This window comes from Engystomops pustulosus, chromosome 9 (genome assembly GCF_040894005.1).
Source record: "Engystomops pustulosus chromosome 9, aEngPut4.maternal, whole genome shotgun sequence".
NCBI lineage: Eukaryota > Metazoa > Chordata > Amphibia > Anura > Leptodactylidae > Engystomops > Engystomops pustulosus.
Window position 1 is genome coordinate 41,904,192 of NC_092419.1, and position 16,534 is coordinate 41,920,725.

General features: G+C 44.2%; 2 protein-coding genes across 3 annotated transcripts in view; one reads left to right on the forward strand and one right to left on the reverse strand.

The window, feature by feature from the left end:
- Window positions 1-16,534, reverse strand: part of CD99L2 (CD99 molecule like 2) — a 50,746-nt gene that overhangs the window by 17,916 nt on the left and 16,296 nt on the right. For both annotated transcript variants that reach the window (XM_072125807.1, XM_072125808.1), the window contains exons 2-6: window positions 14,842-14,901; window positions 13,260-13,307; window positions 7,323-7,400; window positions 5,174-5,221; window positions 1,428-1,493 (exon numbers count right to left, since the gene is read on the reverse strand). In XM_072125807.1, the coding sequence (XP_071981908.1) occupies window positions 1,428-1,493; window positions 5,174-5,221; window positions 7,323-7,400; window positions 13,260-13,307; window positions 14,842-14,901 (300 nt within the window). The remainder of the gene's footprint in view (window positions 1-1,427; window positions 1,494-5,173; window positions 5,222-7,322; window positions 7,401-13,259; window positions 13,308-14,841; window positions 14,902-16,534) is intronic.
- The window catches only part of HMGB3 (high mobility group box 3), a 77,069-nt gene continuing 61,376 nt past the window's right edge, over window positions 842-16,534 (forward strand). Inside the window, exon 1 of the mRNA XM_072125811.1 lies at window positions 842-865. The gene's annotated coding sequence lies outside the window, so the exon portion shown is untranslated. The remainder of the gene's footprint in view (window positions 866-16,534) is intronic.

The window sequence follows — 16,534 nt, forward strand, 5'->3', positions numbered from 1 at the left end:
GATGCTGCTTTTAGGAGATTACCAGGAGGAATTACCTCAACTGAAAAATGAAAATCCTATAAAATGGAAAAATTAACCCGCAGGGGTTATTTATTATAGAATGCCCTTGTGGTCTTATATATATATAGGGAGAACCTGCCATGAGCTGAGGAAACGGATAGGACATTTTAATAACATTAGGAAAGGTGAACCATCCGTTATCTGCACATTGCCTCAGGCATCATATAAAAGATCCGAGAGGTACAGTATTTTATAAAAAATTGCAGAGCACGAGCGCCCATAGAGATTAATGTAGCAGAGCAGTCATGCGCAGCCGTCTGCTCCATTACTCTGAGAGAGCAACGAGGGGTCCAATGGAGGTACGTGGGACCCCACCGAATCCCTAGTTTCCGTGATCTGTGGGGGTCTCAGAGATGAGATGTTATGTTCCACCGATCAGCATGTTAGGCCCTATCCTGTGTTCTTTGGAGAACCCCTTTAAGGGAACTGCTTCCTCGCAAAAAAAATCCAGAGATGGAGGAAAGTACATTAAGAAAATCAGGTGAAATTTTTGCTTTGGAAACATCTATGTAACAAAATTGTAGAGTAGTGATGTAAAATAGTGATATTTAATTGCTGAAATATCACTTGTGTGTAAACAAGTGAGCGTGAGCTCTGTGGCTAATCCCTGGAAGAAGCCACAGCGGTGAAACTTGTGTTGGTCATATATGTGGAGAGAGAGGAACTAAGAGAGCCGGATGCCTGTTTCTGAGGGACCCTTGTCCATGCTGCGCAGCAGGAGTCGCTCCTCAGAGTGGACCCGGCCCAGTGAACTGCCGTCTGTTTCTGGAGTTTCTACTCCCTAATTGGACATTTCATTGCTGAGGTACTGTGTGGGTTTTTTTTGCCATTTAACTTGCAAGATTTAAAACATTTTGATACTTCTTTATATTTTATTGAAATTGTTTGAGGCAACGCAGGACTGCTGCCACTTGTAGTTCTCCAGCTCCGTTTTATGGTTTCATACAGCTGGTGGTCTCTAGTCTAAGGGTGACACGTGGCATTTTTGGTCCGTTTTTAAGCATGCATTTTCAGTCCATTTTAAAACGCATCAAATTTTTTACCGTGTATCGTGCGTTTGGCTGCTTTGAACCTATCTTAATAGATAAACAGGTTCCAAGCAGCCAAACGCATGGAAAACAGTAAAAAACGCATGCTTTAAAACGGTCCAAAAACGCCCCATGTGATGTCACCCTTAGTTGTCAGGTTGGTAAGTGTAGAGCGATACAATCTCATCACTTATATGCTACATGTACTCCGTTATGGGATTTACAGGGAGCTGTAAAATAACGTATACTGAAATGATAAAAGAAAATTGTGGTGTATATATATATACATTGATTACAGCCCATGTCGTCATCACAATTGTTTCTCAACCTACAACTTACCTTTGCCTCCCCTTTTTGGGTCATTATTGGGATCCAAGGCATCTGACAAATCGAGATCATGAGGACCTTTAAAATGCAACACATAATGGAACTGAGGTAAAGCATAAATCAAAAAGCACCAAAGCAGCTTAAATAACTCAATTGCAAAATCAAAGGGGTAAAATCAGGGCATGCAGGTTCAGGGATGAAGCATTTAGAGCATTTATCCTTTAAAATGAAACCGGAACTGTGTTTCTATATTGTCCTTTTGAAGTGACCACTGACTCACATCTATACCATGTGATATGTGCAAGTAGCCCGTTTGACATCATATCAGGGATTACTTAGATAATGAATTCTGGCATTTGATATACACGCTTGTAGTAGGAATACTACTTTTAGTAGTTTTATGCTATAAATCCATCCTCTTGAAGTCTGAAGTCTGCTCTCACTGCTTAACCTTTCCTCTAGTGTCCCACAGATAGGTGAACATAGTGCAGAACCTACTCCTGGCTACAGAAAGCCTAGTAGGAAGGTCAGAAGGCACAAGCATACAGGTCCTCCTGCTGATAGCAGTAGGGAGGCCAGAAGGTGGATGCATGCATGCAGGTCCTCCTGCCGATAGCAGTAGGGAGGCCAGAAGGTGGATGCAAGCATACAGGTCCTCCTGCCGATAGCAGTAGGGAGGCCAGAAGGTGGATGCATGCATACAGGTCCTCCTAAAGTTGGCTGTAGGGAGGTCAGAAGGTGGATGCATGCATACAGGTCCTCCTGCCGATAGCAGTAGGGAGGCCAGAAGGTGGATGCATGCATACAGGTCCTCCTGCCGATAGCAGTAGGGAGGCCAGAAGGTGGATGCAAGCATACAGGTCCTCCTAAAGTTGGCAGTAGGGAGGCCAGAAGGTGGATGCAAGCATACAGGTCCTCCTGCTGATAGCAGTAGGGAGGTCAGAAGGTGGATGCATGCATACAGGTCCTCCTAAAGTTGGCAGTAGGGAGGTCAGAAGGTGGATGTATGCATACAGGTCCTCCTGACGATAGCAGTAGGGAGGTCAGAAGGTGGATGCAAGCATACAGGTCCTCCTGCTGATAGCAGTAGGGAGGTCAGAAGGTGGATGCATGCATACAGGTCCTCCTGCTGATAGCAGTAGGGAGGTCAGAAGGTGGATGCATGCATACAGGTCCTCCTGCCGATAGCAGTAGGGAGGTCAGAAGGTGGATGCATGCATACAGGTCCTCCTAAAGTTGGCAGTAGGGAGGTCAGAAGGTGGATGCATGCATACAGGTCCTCCTAAAGTTGGCAGTAGGGAGGTCAGAAGGTGGATGCAAGCATACAGGTCCTCCTAAAGTTGGCAGTAGGGAGGTCAGAAGGTGGATGCATGCATACAGGTCCTCCTGCTGATAGCAGTAGGGAGGTCAGAAGGTGGATGCAAGCATACAGGTCCTCCTGCCGATAGCAGTAGGGAGGCCAGAAGGTGGATGCATGCATACAGGTCCTCCTGCCGATAGCAGTAGGGAGGCCAGAAGGTGGATGCAAGCATACAGGTCCTCCTAAAGTTGGCAGTAGGGAGGTCAGAAGGTGGATGCATGCATACAGGTCCTCCTGCTGATAGCAGTAGGGAGGTCAGAAGGTGGATGCATGCATACAGGTCCTCCTAAAGTTGGCAGTAGGGAGGCCAGAAGGTGGATGCAAGCATACAGGTCCTCCTGCTGATAGCAGTAGGGAGGTCAGAAGGTGGATGCATGCATACAGGTCCTCCTAAAGTTGGCAGTAGGGAGGTCAGAAGGTGGATGTATGCATACAGGTCCTCCTGCTGATAGCAGTAGGGAGGTCAGAAGGTGGATGTATGCATACAGGTCCTCCTAAAGTTGGCAGTAGGGAGGTCAGAAGGTGGATGCATGCATACAGGTCCTCCTGCCGATAGCAGTAGGGAGGCCAGAAGGTGGATTCATGCATACAGGTCCTCCTGCTGATAGCAGTAGGGAGGTCAGAAGGTGGATTCATGCATACAGGTCCTCCTGCTGATAGCAGTAGGGAGGTCAGAAGGTGGATGCATGCATACAGGTCCTCCTGCCGATAGCAGTAGGGAGGTCAGAAGGTGGATGCAAGCATACAGGTCCTCCTGCTGATAGCAGTAGGGAGGTCAGAAGGTGGATGCATGCATACAGGTCCTCCTGCTGATAGCAGTAGGGAGGTCAGAAGGTGGATGCATGCATACAGGTCCTCCTAAAGTTGGCAGTAGGGAGGTCAGAAGGTGGATGCAAGCATACAGGTCCTCCTGCTGATAGCAGTAGGGAGGTCAGAAGGTGGATGCATGCATACAGGTCCTCCTGCTGATAGCAGTAGGGAGGTCAGAAGGTGGATGCAAGCATACAGGTCCTCCTAAAGTTGGCAGTAGGGAGGTCAGAAGGTGGATGCATGCATACAGGTCCTCCTGCTGATAGCAGTAGGGAGGTCAGAAGGTGGATGTATGCATACAGGTCCTCCTAAAGTTGGCAGTAGGGAGGTCAGAAGGTGGATGCATGCATACAGGTCCTCCTGCCGATAGCAGTAGGGAGGCCAGAAGGTGGATTCATGCATACAGGTCCTCCTGCTGATAGCAGTAGGGAGGTCAGAAGGTGGATTCATGCATACAGGTCCTCCTGCTGATAGCAGTAGGGAGGTCAGAAGGTGGATGCATGCATACAGGTCCTCCTGCTGATAGCAGTAGGGAGGTCAGAAGGTGGATGCAAGCATACAGGTCCTCCTGCTGATAGCAGTAGGGAGGTCAGAAGGTGGATGCATGCATACAGGTCCTCCTGCTGATAGCAGTAGGGAGGTCAGAAGGTGGATGCATGCATACAGGTCCTCCTAAAGTTGGCAGTAGGGAGGTCAGAAGGTGGATGCAAGCATACAGGTCCTCCTGCTGATAGCAGTAGGGAGGTCAGAAGGTGGATGCAAGCATACAGGTCCTCCTAAAGTTGGCAGTAGGGAGGTCAGAAGGTGGATGCATGCATACAGGTCCTCCTGCTGATAGCAGTAGGGAGGTCAGAAGGTGGATGCAAGCATACAGGTCCTCCTAAAGTTGGCAGTAGGGAGGTCAGAAGGTGGATGCATGCATACAGGTCCTCCTGCTGATAGCAGTAGGGAGGTCAGAAGGTGGATGCAAGCATACAGGTCCTCCTAAAGTTGGCAGTAGGGAGGTCAGAAGGTGGATGCATGCATACAGGTCCTCCTAAAGTTGGCAGTAGGGAGGTCAGAAGGTGGACATGTGTACAGGGCAGGCCCTTCTGAAACTAGTAGTATGGGGTTCAGAAGGCGTCGAATGCGTACAGGTCTTGAAACTAGCAGCAGGGAGGACAGAAGTTGACCACATGTGTACAGGCCCTCCTGAAACGAGCAGTATGGAGGACAGAAGGCAGCGAATGCGTACAGGTGTTTTGGAAGCCGGCAGTAGGGAGGTCAGTAGTAGGTGAAATGGTACACGTGCACGATTTTGGTCATGTGGAGGCCATGTCTAGTGAGGAAAACCCAAAGGCCATTATTCTCCATGAATTCTAATTCACTTCAACTTCAAAATTTTTGCTTTTACCAGGTAAATGATTGTAACAGGCTACTGGGGTTCCTTTGAATTAGGTAGGATATTGAAATAAGGAAAATAATATAAACTAATAATAATATAAACTCCTTATCTTTACAATGCTCTATTCTCCAACAATCTTACCTGGAAAGTAACCAAGATTAGTGTATGTGAAATAGTCTGCCTTTGCAAAATGAAATACAGTACCTGGCTTTTTTGGTGGCTTAGCTGGTCTCCTCGTTGGGATGAAAACGTCTACAAAGGGGACAGAAAACTGTAACTTTTCTGCAAAGATTCAATGGAAACATAACCATGATACTGGCATCAATACAAGATTATCTATATCTCTAAGGTCTCCTGCAGTCTGACGGTGCGTTCACACGTGGCGTTTTGGTTGCGTCAGAACGCGTGCTTTGTTACATGTTACAATGTGTTTGGCTACTCTGGAAGCCTTTTTCTTCATTGCTGTAAGTGTAAGCAGATGTGAAAATGTTTATATAATTATTTTATTAAATTTATATTGATATCATTTTTATATGGGTTTACTTGACTCTTTGATCAATTTGTACATTTATATTTTTAAGTTATAAAGTCATATTATATTTTAGCAGTTTAATTTCTAGTTCTCCAAAAATAAGGCTGAATCTCTAAACACATTTAAATAACTACTTGCTTCATAGAATGTTTTATTACATTAGTTTTACACTACTTGGGTTCGCTTAAAGGAGTTGTCAACTTACACAACACTATCAATTATTTTTTTGAAATGCGAATGTATACAATTTAGAATACACATTCCATGTAAACTGCTTGCTTTTACGGAAGCTTCATTCACACAGGCGCTGGGCTCGTCATGTCCCTGCTCATGGGATGTCCCACAGGCGCTGGGCTCGTCATGTCCCTGCTCATGGGATGTCACACAGGCGCTGGGCTCGTCATGTCCCTGCTCATGGGATGTCACACAGGCGCTGGGCTCGCCATGTCCCTGCTCATGGGATGTCACACAGGCGCTGGGCTCGCCATGTCCCTGGTCATGGGATGTCCCACAGGCACTGGGCTCGTCATGTCCCTGGTCATGGGATGTCACACAGGCGCTGGGCTCGCCATGTCCCTGCTCATGGGATGTCCCACAGGCGCTGGGCTCGTCATGTCCCTGGTCATGGGATGTCCCACAGGCGCTGCGCTCGTCATGTCCCTGGTCATGGGATGTCCCACAGGCGCTGCGCTCGTCATGTCCCTGGTCATGGGGTGTCCCACAGGCGCTGGGCTCGCCATGTCCCTGCTCATGTGATGTCACACAGGCGCTGCGCTCGTCATGTCCCTGGTCATGGGATGTCCCACAGGCGCTGCGCTCGTCATGTCCCTGGTCATGGGATGTCCCACAGGCGCTGCGCTCGTCATGTCCCTGGTCATGGGATGTCCCACAGGCGCTGGGCTCGTCATGTCCCTGGTCATGGGATGTCCCACAGGCGCTGGGCTCGTCATGTCCCTGGTCATGGGATGTCCCACAGGCGCTGGGCTCGTCATGTCCCTGGTCATGGGATGTCCCACAGGCGCTGGGCTCGTCATGTCCCTGGTCATGGGATGTCACACAGGCGCTGGGCTCGTCATGTCCCTGGTCATGGGATGTCACACAGGCGCTGGGCTCGTCATGTCCCTGGTCATGGGATGTCACACAGGCGCTGGGCTCGTCATGTCCCTGGTCATGGGATGTCACACAGGCGCTGGGCTCGTCATGTCCCTGGTCATGGGATGTCCCACAGGCGCTGGGCTCGTCATGTCCCTGGTCATGGGATGTCCCACAGGCGCTGGGCTCGTCATGTCCCTGCTCATGTGATGTCACACAGGCGCTGGGCTCGCCATGTCCCTGGTCATGGGATGTCCCACAGGCGCTGCGCTCGCCATGTCCCTGCTCATGGGATGTCCCACAGGCGCTGGGCTCGCCATGTCCCTGCTCATGGGATGTCCCACAGGCGCTGGGCTCGCCATGTCCCTGCTCATGGGATGTCCCACAGGCGCTGGGCTCGCCATGTCCCTGCTCATGGGATGTCCCACAGGCGCTGGGCTCGCCATGTCCCTGCTCATGGGATGTCCCACAGGCGCTGGGCTCGCCATGTCCCTGCTCATGGGATGTCACACAGCTATGATTATTCTCTGTGATATAACGAGCCATGCACCTTACAGGGACCAGGGACCGGTTTCTATGCACTGAAAATAATGCAGAACTTGTCAACAAGCAGAGATCTACTGAGGAATTGATACTGAATATTGGAAAATTGTAATTGAAACTTTTCATTATGCAAACAATATCAATGATTAACTGTACCTTCTAGTTACACACAGCTATTAGAATTACCTGGCCTCTTTGTTGGACGTTTGGGGACAACTTTTGGTGGTGGGGTGGGATCAAAGTAGTCGAAAAGGTCCAAATCATCTGCATAGAAAAACCAAAATGTAGTCATATAGTAATATAATAATAAAGAGATCAGACACTTTAGTCCACAAATGCTCAACATTGTACATCCCTAATAAGTCACTGGGGTAGAACTGCTGTAATATACACACCAAGCAGGGGAAATAATAATAATAATCTTATATAGTGCCATCATATTGCACAACGCTTTACAAATCATAAGGGACATATACAAATATAATATTACATTACAGAGTACAAACAGTAATAAGGAACAATAGGAGTGAGAGCCCGCTCACAAGAGCTTACAGTCTATGAGGATAAGGGGGGCACAAGAGCTTACAGTCTATGAGGATAAGGGGGGCACAAGAGCTTACAGTCTATGAGGATAAGGGGGGCACAAGAGCTTACAGTCTATGAGGATGAGGGGGTGACACAAGAGCTTACAGTCTATGAGGATGAGGGGGTGACACAAGAGCTTACAGTCTATGAGGATGAGGGGGTAACACAAGAGCTTACAGTCTATGAGGATGAGGGGGTGACACAAGAGCTTACAGTCTATGAGGATAAGGGGGGCACAAGAGGTATTAGAGCTTGTATAATAAATTGTAGTGAAGAATACGGCCATTGCTCACATATATCACCAAAAATAATACGGATGCTTTATTAAGACAATGTTTCTCTAGGGCTGGTACCAGGAGCAAGGAATTATACTGCAGAACCCAGCAGGGATCAGGAAATATGGAAACTGCAGTTATGTAAACTGAAATGTTTTACAGGAGAGAGAGACAAAAAAAATGTGTATTTGTGGAGAAGAGCAGATATGGATGAAATCCAAAGACATCCGTAGCCTCTGTGCTGCAAATCCGCAGACTCATCACGCCATTGCCTGTGCTGTAGAATATTAGATCAGACGTCTCACCTCTAAATCACAGGCTGCAGAGAACTGCAGAACACGTATGAACCGTCATCATCATCTGCATCTCATAAAATATTCATTTACATTTTTGTGGGTTTATTTTCTTGCCTGGCAGATCATCCAAGAGCAGCTATCCTGTAATCCAGTGCCCTGCGTGTTGTGGGTGTTAGTTCCTGTATGGCGGTACGGTGGCATATTCCCCCTTGTAGCTGGTGATAAGGGGAGGGGGGGGGGGGGGGGTAGGAACCTTGGGACTGTTCCTTCTATACAACATGCATTCAATCTACATCTATAGCATCCAAATAAGCAACAAAAAAAACAGGGCATCTAGGGAAACCGTAAGCATCCAGGTCTAGTGTATGAAAGGCTCCTATCTGCTTCCTTGGTGGCTTATAGCAATGAAAAGATTAACCCCTTCAGGACAAAACCCTTTTTCCATGTTATGCATTTTTTTTATCCCTGTATTCTAAAAGTCATAATCGTTAGAATTTTTTTTGGCTGTTTTGGTTTACAGCGCTATGAGGGCTTATTATCTGCAGGATAACTGGTACTTCCTAGTGATTATTTAATATTCTGTGTAATGTAGCTGCATTTCCGGTATTTTGCCCTGATTCTTGTCTACTACAACCGCTGCCGTAAAACAGGGAGAGGCTAGAGCTGAAATCACCACGAGGTTCAACCTGTGCGCCGGCAGGGGGGAATATTAAGCAAACTGAGCACCAATTTGATAAATTCCCTACAATATGTTCATGATACTTATTGTTTATTTTTAAAATCTTAGAGAGGAAACGGGAAAAATTTGAATTGTAATTTTATTTAATTTGCTTTACAGGCCCCCTAGGAGTTGAGCAGCATCTCTGGTGCTCCGTGGCAGTAGAAGGCTTTAGGCCTCATTCACACAGTCTTATACTAACGCACTGCCCCATTTACTTCTTTTGGGCACAATCAGGGCACCATGTGGCAGTGTGCATCACCACGCTGTGAACATGCCGACTGCCCACAACACAAGATATAGAAGGTCCTATTCCTGAACATTTTTGAGATGCCAGCGGTCATAAACAATGGAGTGTGAGTAGGGCACCACATACCCCTGCTTGTGGCTCATAAAATGCATATGTTGGTGTGCATGAGGCCTTAAAGGAAACCTACCACTTAAAAGTGGTAGTTTTTACACACATATACATGGCACCAGCTCAGGGTGAGCTGGTGCCGGTGCATATTTTTATTAGTAGAATAAAGCCCCTATCGCCGATTTATAAGTTATATTAACTTATATCTCGGCGCACCACACTAGGGCATGGCGCACTACATGCTTGCGCCGGATTCTGAAGTGCTGGAGAGCCGGTGAAGTCGCAGAGCTCTCCAGCGCACTCGCACCTGCGCAACTTAGCACAGCCTGTTTCCCCGTGCTAAGTTGCACAGGCGCGTGTGTGCCGGAGAACTAAGTTTCCCCGTGCTAAGTTGCGCAGGCGCGAGTGTGCCGGAGAGCTCGGTGACGTCACCAACTCTCCAGCACTTCAGAATCCGGCGTACGCACGGGGGTGCGCCAAGATATGAGTTAATATATCTTATAAATCGGCGTTGGGGGCTTTATTCTACTAATAAAAATATGCTCCGCCACCAGCTCACCCTGAGCTTTTGCCATGTATATGTGTGTACAAACTACCACTTTTAAGTGGTAGGTTTCCTTTAACCCCTTAACGCTCAGCGTCCGATATATCGGACGCTGAGCTCAATGACTTAGCGCTCAGCGTCCGATATATCGGACGCTGAGCCCATGCCGGTTCAGCTCAAGATCTGAGCCGGACCGGCATCGGGAAACACGGGGTGCCGATCTGGACCCCAGAGTTACTTGCTAGAATTGCCAGTAAGATGGCGTCTGTGACGTCATCTTACTGGCACAGTGCCAGCCTATGCAAGTGCATAGGCTGACACTGATAATACTCTGCAATACATGAGTATTGCAGAATATTATCATGAACAAGCAATCAGAGGATTTCTTGTTCATGTCCCATGGTATAAAAGTGAAAAAGTCAAAAAAAAAATGTTATTCAATAAAAAAATAAAGTAATAAATCACTAAAAATGCCCCAAACCCCCAAAACATATAAAGAGACATATAACTAAAAAAAAAGTCTAAATCATAACACAAACCCCACATATATAGTATCACCGCGTCCATAACAACCCGTAGAATAAAAGTAAATCATTATTGAACCCCCACGATAAACGCCGTAAAAAAAAAACTGCTATAAACCTTCCAAAAATTATGATTTTTAGCTATTCAATCCCACAAAAAATGCTATAAAATGCGATCAAAAAACCATGTGTACTCCGACATGATACTGGTGCAAAGTACAACATGTCCCGCAAAAAATAAGCCATCAACCAGCTCCGTAGCCAAAAAAGTAACAATGCCACTTGGAAGACGGCAATACATAAATGATAGATTTTTCCCCACATTAGGGTTTTGTTTGACAAATTTAGTAAAACGTAAGAAAATATATTCAAGTCTGGTATCCCCGTAATCGTATCGACTCATAGAATAAAGATAACATGATTATTAGTCTATACGGTGAACACCAAAAAAAAAAGAGTAAAAAATCCAGTACAGAATTGATGCTTTTCTACTCCTGCCCTCAAAAAAAGTTCCTAAATTTTCAACAATAGGTGATACCAACCCCAAAATGGTAACAATGGAAAAAGCATCTCATCGCGCAAAAAAAATGGCATCACATGGCCCAAATAACGGAAAAGCGAAAATTTTATAGCCTTCAAAAGGGGGCAATGAGGAAACTAAAATCCTGGCAGCTGCAGGGCGCTCCTTCCCTTCTGCGTCTCGCTGTGCCCCCATAAAACAAGTAACGGCCACATGTGGGGGGTCTCTGTACTCAGGAGAAATTGCAGAACAAATTGTATGGTGGGTTTTCTCTTTTTATATTTTGGAAATGTGTAAATTTTAGGGCTAAATGAACGTATAAGGGAACAATTTGACCATTCTAAATTTCACCTCCATTTTGATTCAATTACTATGAAGATCTCAAGGGGTTAACAATCTTCGTAAAAGCTGTTTCTGATAGCTTGAGGGGTGCAGATTTGAAAATGGGTTGGTTATATAGGGGGTTTTGATGCTAAATATGTAAAATTTCATTCCAAACTGTATTTATCCCCAAAATAGTCAATTCTGAAAATCCGGAAAAGCGATATTCTTTTTGTAAGCCGCGTGACATCAAAATAAATTATCCAGACATTTCAGAAATTATGAAAATGTAAAGTAGACAAATGGGAAATGTTATTCAGCAACTTATTTAGGTGGTAAATCTATCTGCCTGGAAACGCAATGATTTTGAATTTCGAAAATGGCAAATTTTTCAAAAAATTTAATCATATTTTCTTTTTTTTTTGTAAATAAACGCAAAACTTATCTGCCAGAATTTACCACTAAAATGAAGTACAACATGTGGGGAAAAAACAATCTCAGAATCGTTTTGATAAGTAACAGTGTTCAAAAGTTATAACCATATAAAGCGACGCAGGTCAGAATCCAAAAAATCGGGCTGAGCCTTAACCTGCAAAATGGCTGCGTCCTTAAGGGGTTAAAGTGTGACCATCATTTGAGGAAATGTTTTACATTGTCTGTGGGGGGGATGTGGTGAACATTTTTCGAATATATTTCTTTAACAAATTCTGCTTAGTTTGTAAATAAATAAAAATACATATTTAAAAAATAAATATCAAGCTATTCCCTCCATAAAGATCTGTATTCCAGCCTGTACATTGTGTGTCTATGGATGTTTACATCTAATCTCTCCGTGTTTGCTTAAGCAGGATTAATTCCTTTACTTTCAGCTTGATCTTTGAAAATACTGCTCATAGCATACTACAGCAAGGGAGAGAGCAGAAAGGGTTTCCACTCACAGCCGTGTAAACAACCGGAGAGGAGAGAGAGACCAATCTTCAACCCTGTAGACAGATTTGCCATAGCAACATATAGACGTAACATTGTAACTGAGGGGAACTTTGCAGCCCATTTCTTTACAAACTAAGCAGAATTTTCTTATGAAGTATATTAGAAAAATGTCCACAACACTCTCCCCTCCCCCAAACACACACATTATCAAAATTCATCTAAAATGATGGTTACTCTTTAATAGGTAATTTTATCTGCTGACCTGAAGTAATAACAGATTACCTTTTAATATTCTAAACGTTTTAATGTCTAGGACATTAATGTAAGATCACCTCGTCCTTAAAGGGGTTTTACCACATACGCAAGCTAGGCCCTATCCGTGGGATAGGGCCTAACTTGCTGATCAGTGGGGGACTCAATGCCGAGATCCCCATAGCTCACGTAAACGAGCTGCACTCAAGGATCTCCTTCAGCTCCATAGAGATTAATGGAGCAGAACGGTCATGCGAGGCCGTCTGCTAGATTAGTCTGACGGAGCGACGAGGGGTCTGACGGATCTGTGGGGGTCTCGGCAACGGGGACCCACACTGATCAGCAAGATAATCCTTATCCTGTGGATAAGGCTTACTTTAATTCGTGGGAAAACCCCTTTAAGGGAAATCGTATGCTTGATCGGAATGTTTATTTTTACAGTATTCTGATCAGTAATTATATTGATATATTCTGGAACCGTCATTTAAAGAAAGATTATGAGGGAGGAAATACAATGAGCACCGGCAGCACTTCCTTTGGCTTCTAATTCCCCACAAGACAACCTGATGAAGCACATCTCTATCCACATGTTCAATGACTGTATCCCCCGCCATGCACCGCACAGCAGCTCTTATACACCAATCTAATTCCACTGCATTTGGCAGAGGTCTGCGCTGCCATAAGTGGTTATTCGTTATATTATCTGGTGGTCATATGGAGGAAGGTGAACTTTAGCGAACAACTCTTATCTCTTATATCTCACGGACAGTGATGTCAAGGTAGAAATCAAGTATCCTTACCTGTGTTATGTGTTGGAACTTTTGGTGGTTTTGGTGGTACAGGCTTAGCTAAAAAAAAAATAAATTTAAAAATACTGAGTTTTATGTATTTTTTAACAGGTGTTCTTGGAGGCATTTCTGTTACACTCATTACAAGCAGTATTATTATATTATTATAGTATTATAGAAAGTCCTATAAAGAACCATAGCCGAAAATGTCAGATACTGTCATCTCTCAGCAGAGATGATCAATTGCCAAACTTTCCTCTAACATGACTTTATACAACTATTTTACATCTCGCTTCAAAGTTGATCTTCTGCAATTTTCCACCGCATTCACATGGATGGAATCAAGCTGTCTGATAACATACTGGTAGTCATTTGTTAGATCGATTTCTGTTGAGCAATTCCCTCTAAAGGAAATCTACCATCAGGATTATGGATATAAACCAAGCACACTGACATACGGGTGTGAGCCCCCTCTGGCAGGATCCGCTTTTCTTTAAGCTTTTTATGCCTTCTTTTTTTTTTTTTTTTTTTTTTTTTTAAAAAAGACTTTTAAAAATTAGGCAAATGGGCCTCCACTCTCCATAGAAGTTAATGGAGCGTGGAGCCCCCTCAGACTCATTTCCATAATTCTTTAAGACTTTTTTTTTTTTGGTGAAAACAAAGGCATAAAAAGCTAAAAGAAGAGCGGATCCTGCCAGAGGGGGCTCACACCAGTATGTCAGTGTGCTTGGTTTATAATCCATAATCCTGATGGGAGATGTCCTTTAAGAGGCTTTTTTAAATTAATATACCAGCATATTTCCATTTGCTTTTTGACGGGTGTGGGTACTGGGAGTCAGAACTACTCAGGCATACAGTCATAGCCAATACTTTGTGTGGGTGAAAAATATTATTCCTGCAACACAGAGATCACCCATACTCTCGGGCTCCTTTCACACGAACGAATGCTACGTCTTAGCTAGGAAACGGCCGTAGCATAAATTCGGCTGGAGAGGTGGAGGGGTCAGCAGATAGCATATGGCCACTATATACGGTCAAGTGCAAGGGGTCTTGATGCAAAAATGCCCTATGCTACATAGAACAAAAAGTAGTGGACTATATCCTATTCCTTATAAAATGGAAGTAGATAACCCAGATCTTTCTCTCTCAGTTCCTCAAATAAAATAAACTTCAATTCTTGAAAAAGGGCACTAGGAGATGTGGAGAACTTGTTCACATATGTCCTATCCATAAGGAAGCTCTGTGGTTGTATGTAACCATACTGTGCCCCAAGGAGATCCACTGATCAGCTGCCCAACTCTGAACCAGACGGGAAGGCTCTCTGTAAACTAGATGGATGGAGGGTTTTAAATGGAGCATGTGCTACTTTGTCTCATTGAACAGTGTCCTAGTCTACCTATTAATTCTGTATTGTCAAGGATATCTACCCTAAATTATCACAATGGCTTCATTATGTTTCCAAACCATCTTCGAGTTCTGCTCCAGCTATGCATATTAGTTGGCAGTAAGCTTTATACATCCTTAGGATCGCAGCACAATACCATATGGATGTGTATAGTTCAATATTTATTTTTCCACCAAAGAAAACACTTACGCTTCTGAGTTGGGATATCATCGAAAGCATCTTCCAATCTGAAGTCGTCATCTCCATAAACTAAAAAATAATAACAAAAGGGTGTGTTAGTAAAACAAACATTCACCATTTCATAAATAAAGCAACATTTACTGCAAAAATAAGAACAAGTAAACAGCCCTAAAGAAAATCCCACTGATGTAGCACAAAGTAGAAACCAGTTTTCCTCCTTGTTTACATTAATCTAATGTATTATTATTATTGAGTGACTATTACTATACTGTTTACATTACCAGATGACAAGACCATGCACATTGCAGTCCTATATCTGTGATGTCCTATCCATCATACTCGTAAAGCTTCTTGTATTGTCGTCTTATAATCAGCAGATATTAATAGGATTATTGCAGCTATTCCGGCACATTATAATATGTGTACAACCACAACAAACACCCACACATGAAATTCCAGGCGAGGAAGCAGATGTCGGAATGAAAAACTTACTGTACAGACTCAGCCAACACATATTTATGGAATCCAGTCTGAGTTTAGCTCCAGTGTAATATCAAGCAGCCATCTACATGATGCCAGCCATTGTACATGTGTTACCAATATGAGACGTGTATAACTAGAGGAAGCCAGGGAATAGAGGAAACGACTGGCAGGACTCCAATTGATATGGACAAAAGTTATTAGAAATCGGTGAACATAGGTAATTTTATTAGGATCCATTCATTGTGTTTTTAAGGTAAAAAATATTGATGAATTCTCCACAGACCAGCTCTTCTCGGTCACCAAGCTTAGCTCCTTTATCTACAGGCCAGCTTAACAACTGTGCTCGATCAACCCAATGAAAAACGGAAAAAGCCCACTGCTGTGGACATGACCCTTTTCCCACCAAAACAGCAACTCTGAAGTTTAATCATAATAACAGTTGGACACTGCTTTTCTACAGGCAAGGAGGGAGTCCCTGCATCATTCATCACTACGATGCACAAAGTCCTGTCTTGGACACCGTGGTTGGTTTGTGAAATCCAACCAGCTTGATATTAGACCATAACCATCGTAATATTAAAGACTCATTCATCAATATTTTTAGATAACAAAGCCTCTTTAAAGTGTAACTATAAAGTTATAATGATGTTACCAAAGTCTCATAAGTGATTTCCCCTTTAAAAACAAACAGAGTAATCCCTGTGTTGTGCTGCTCGCCCTTTTATTTCAAAAGTTATGGCATTTTCTTTTAAGAAAATGTTAGACAAACTTCTTTCTCACCGGTGGTTAAGTGGGCTGAGACTAATGTCTTCCTGTATCTTCCCTGAAACAGAGTCCGATTCACTCTGCCCACAAATCCCATGATACCTTGTATTCAGGGACGTAACTACAGGGGAAGTAGCCATAGCAGCTGCAGAGTCAAGGGGCCCTAGCAACTGGAATAATTGGGTACATACCCAATATTCCAGTTGCCAGGGTCCCCTGTTGCTGTGTGTGTATTTGTTGTATGTCTGTGTATGGTATTGTATGTGATGTGTATATGTGCTGTGCATACTGTTGGTGTGTGTAAATGTATGTGATTGTAACTCGCATGTGTCAGTTATATAGGGTGAGAGGGAGAAAGTTCTGTAGAATTGGAGACTGGGATGGATGGACTGATATCCTAACTATTTTGTGTAGGAAACATGTGTATCCACAGCCCTGCTACATACACACATTC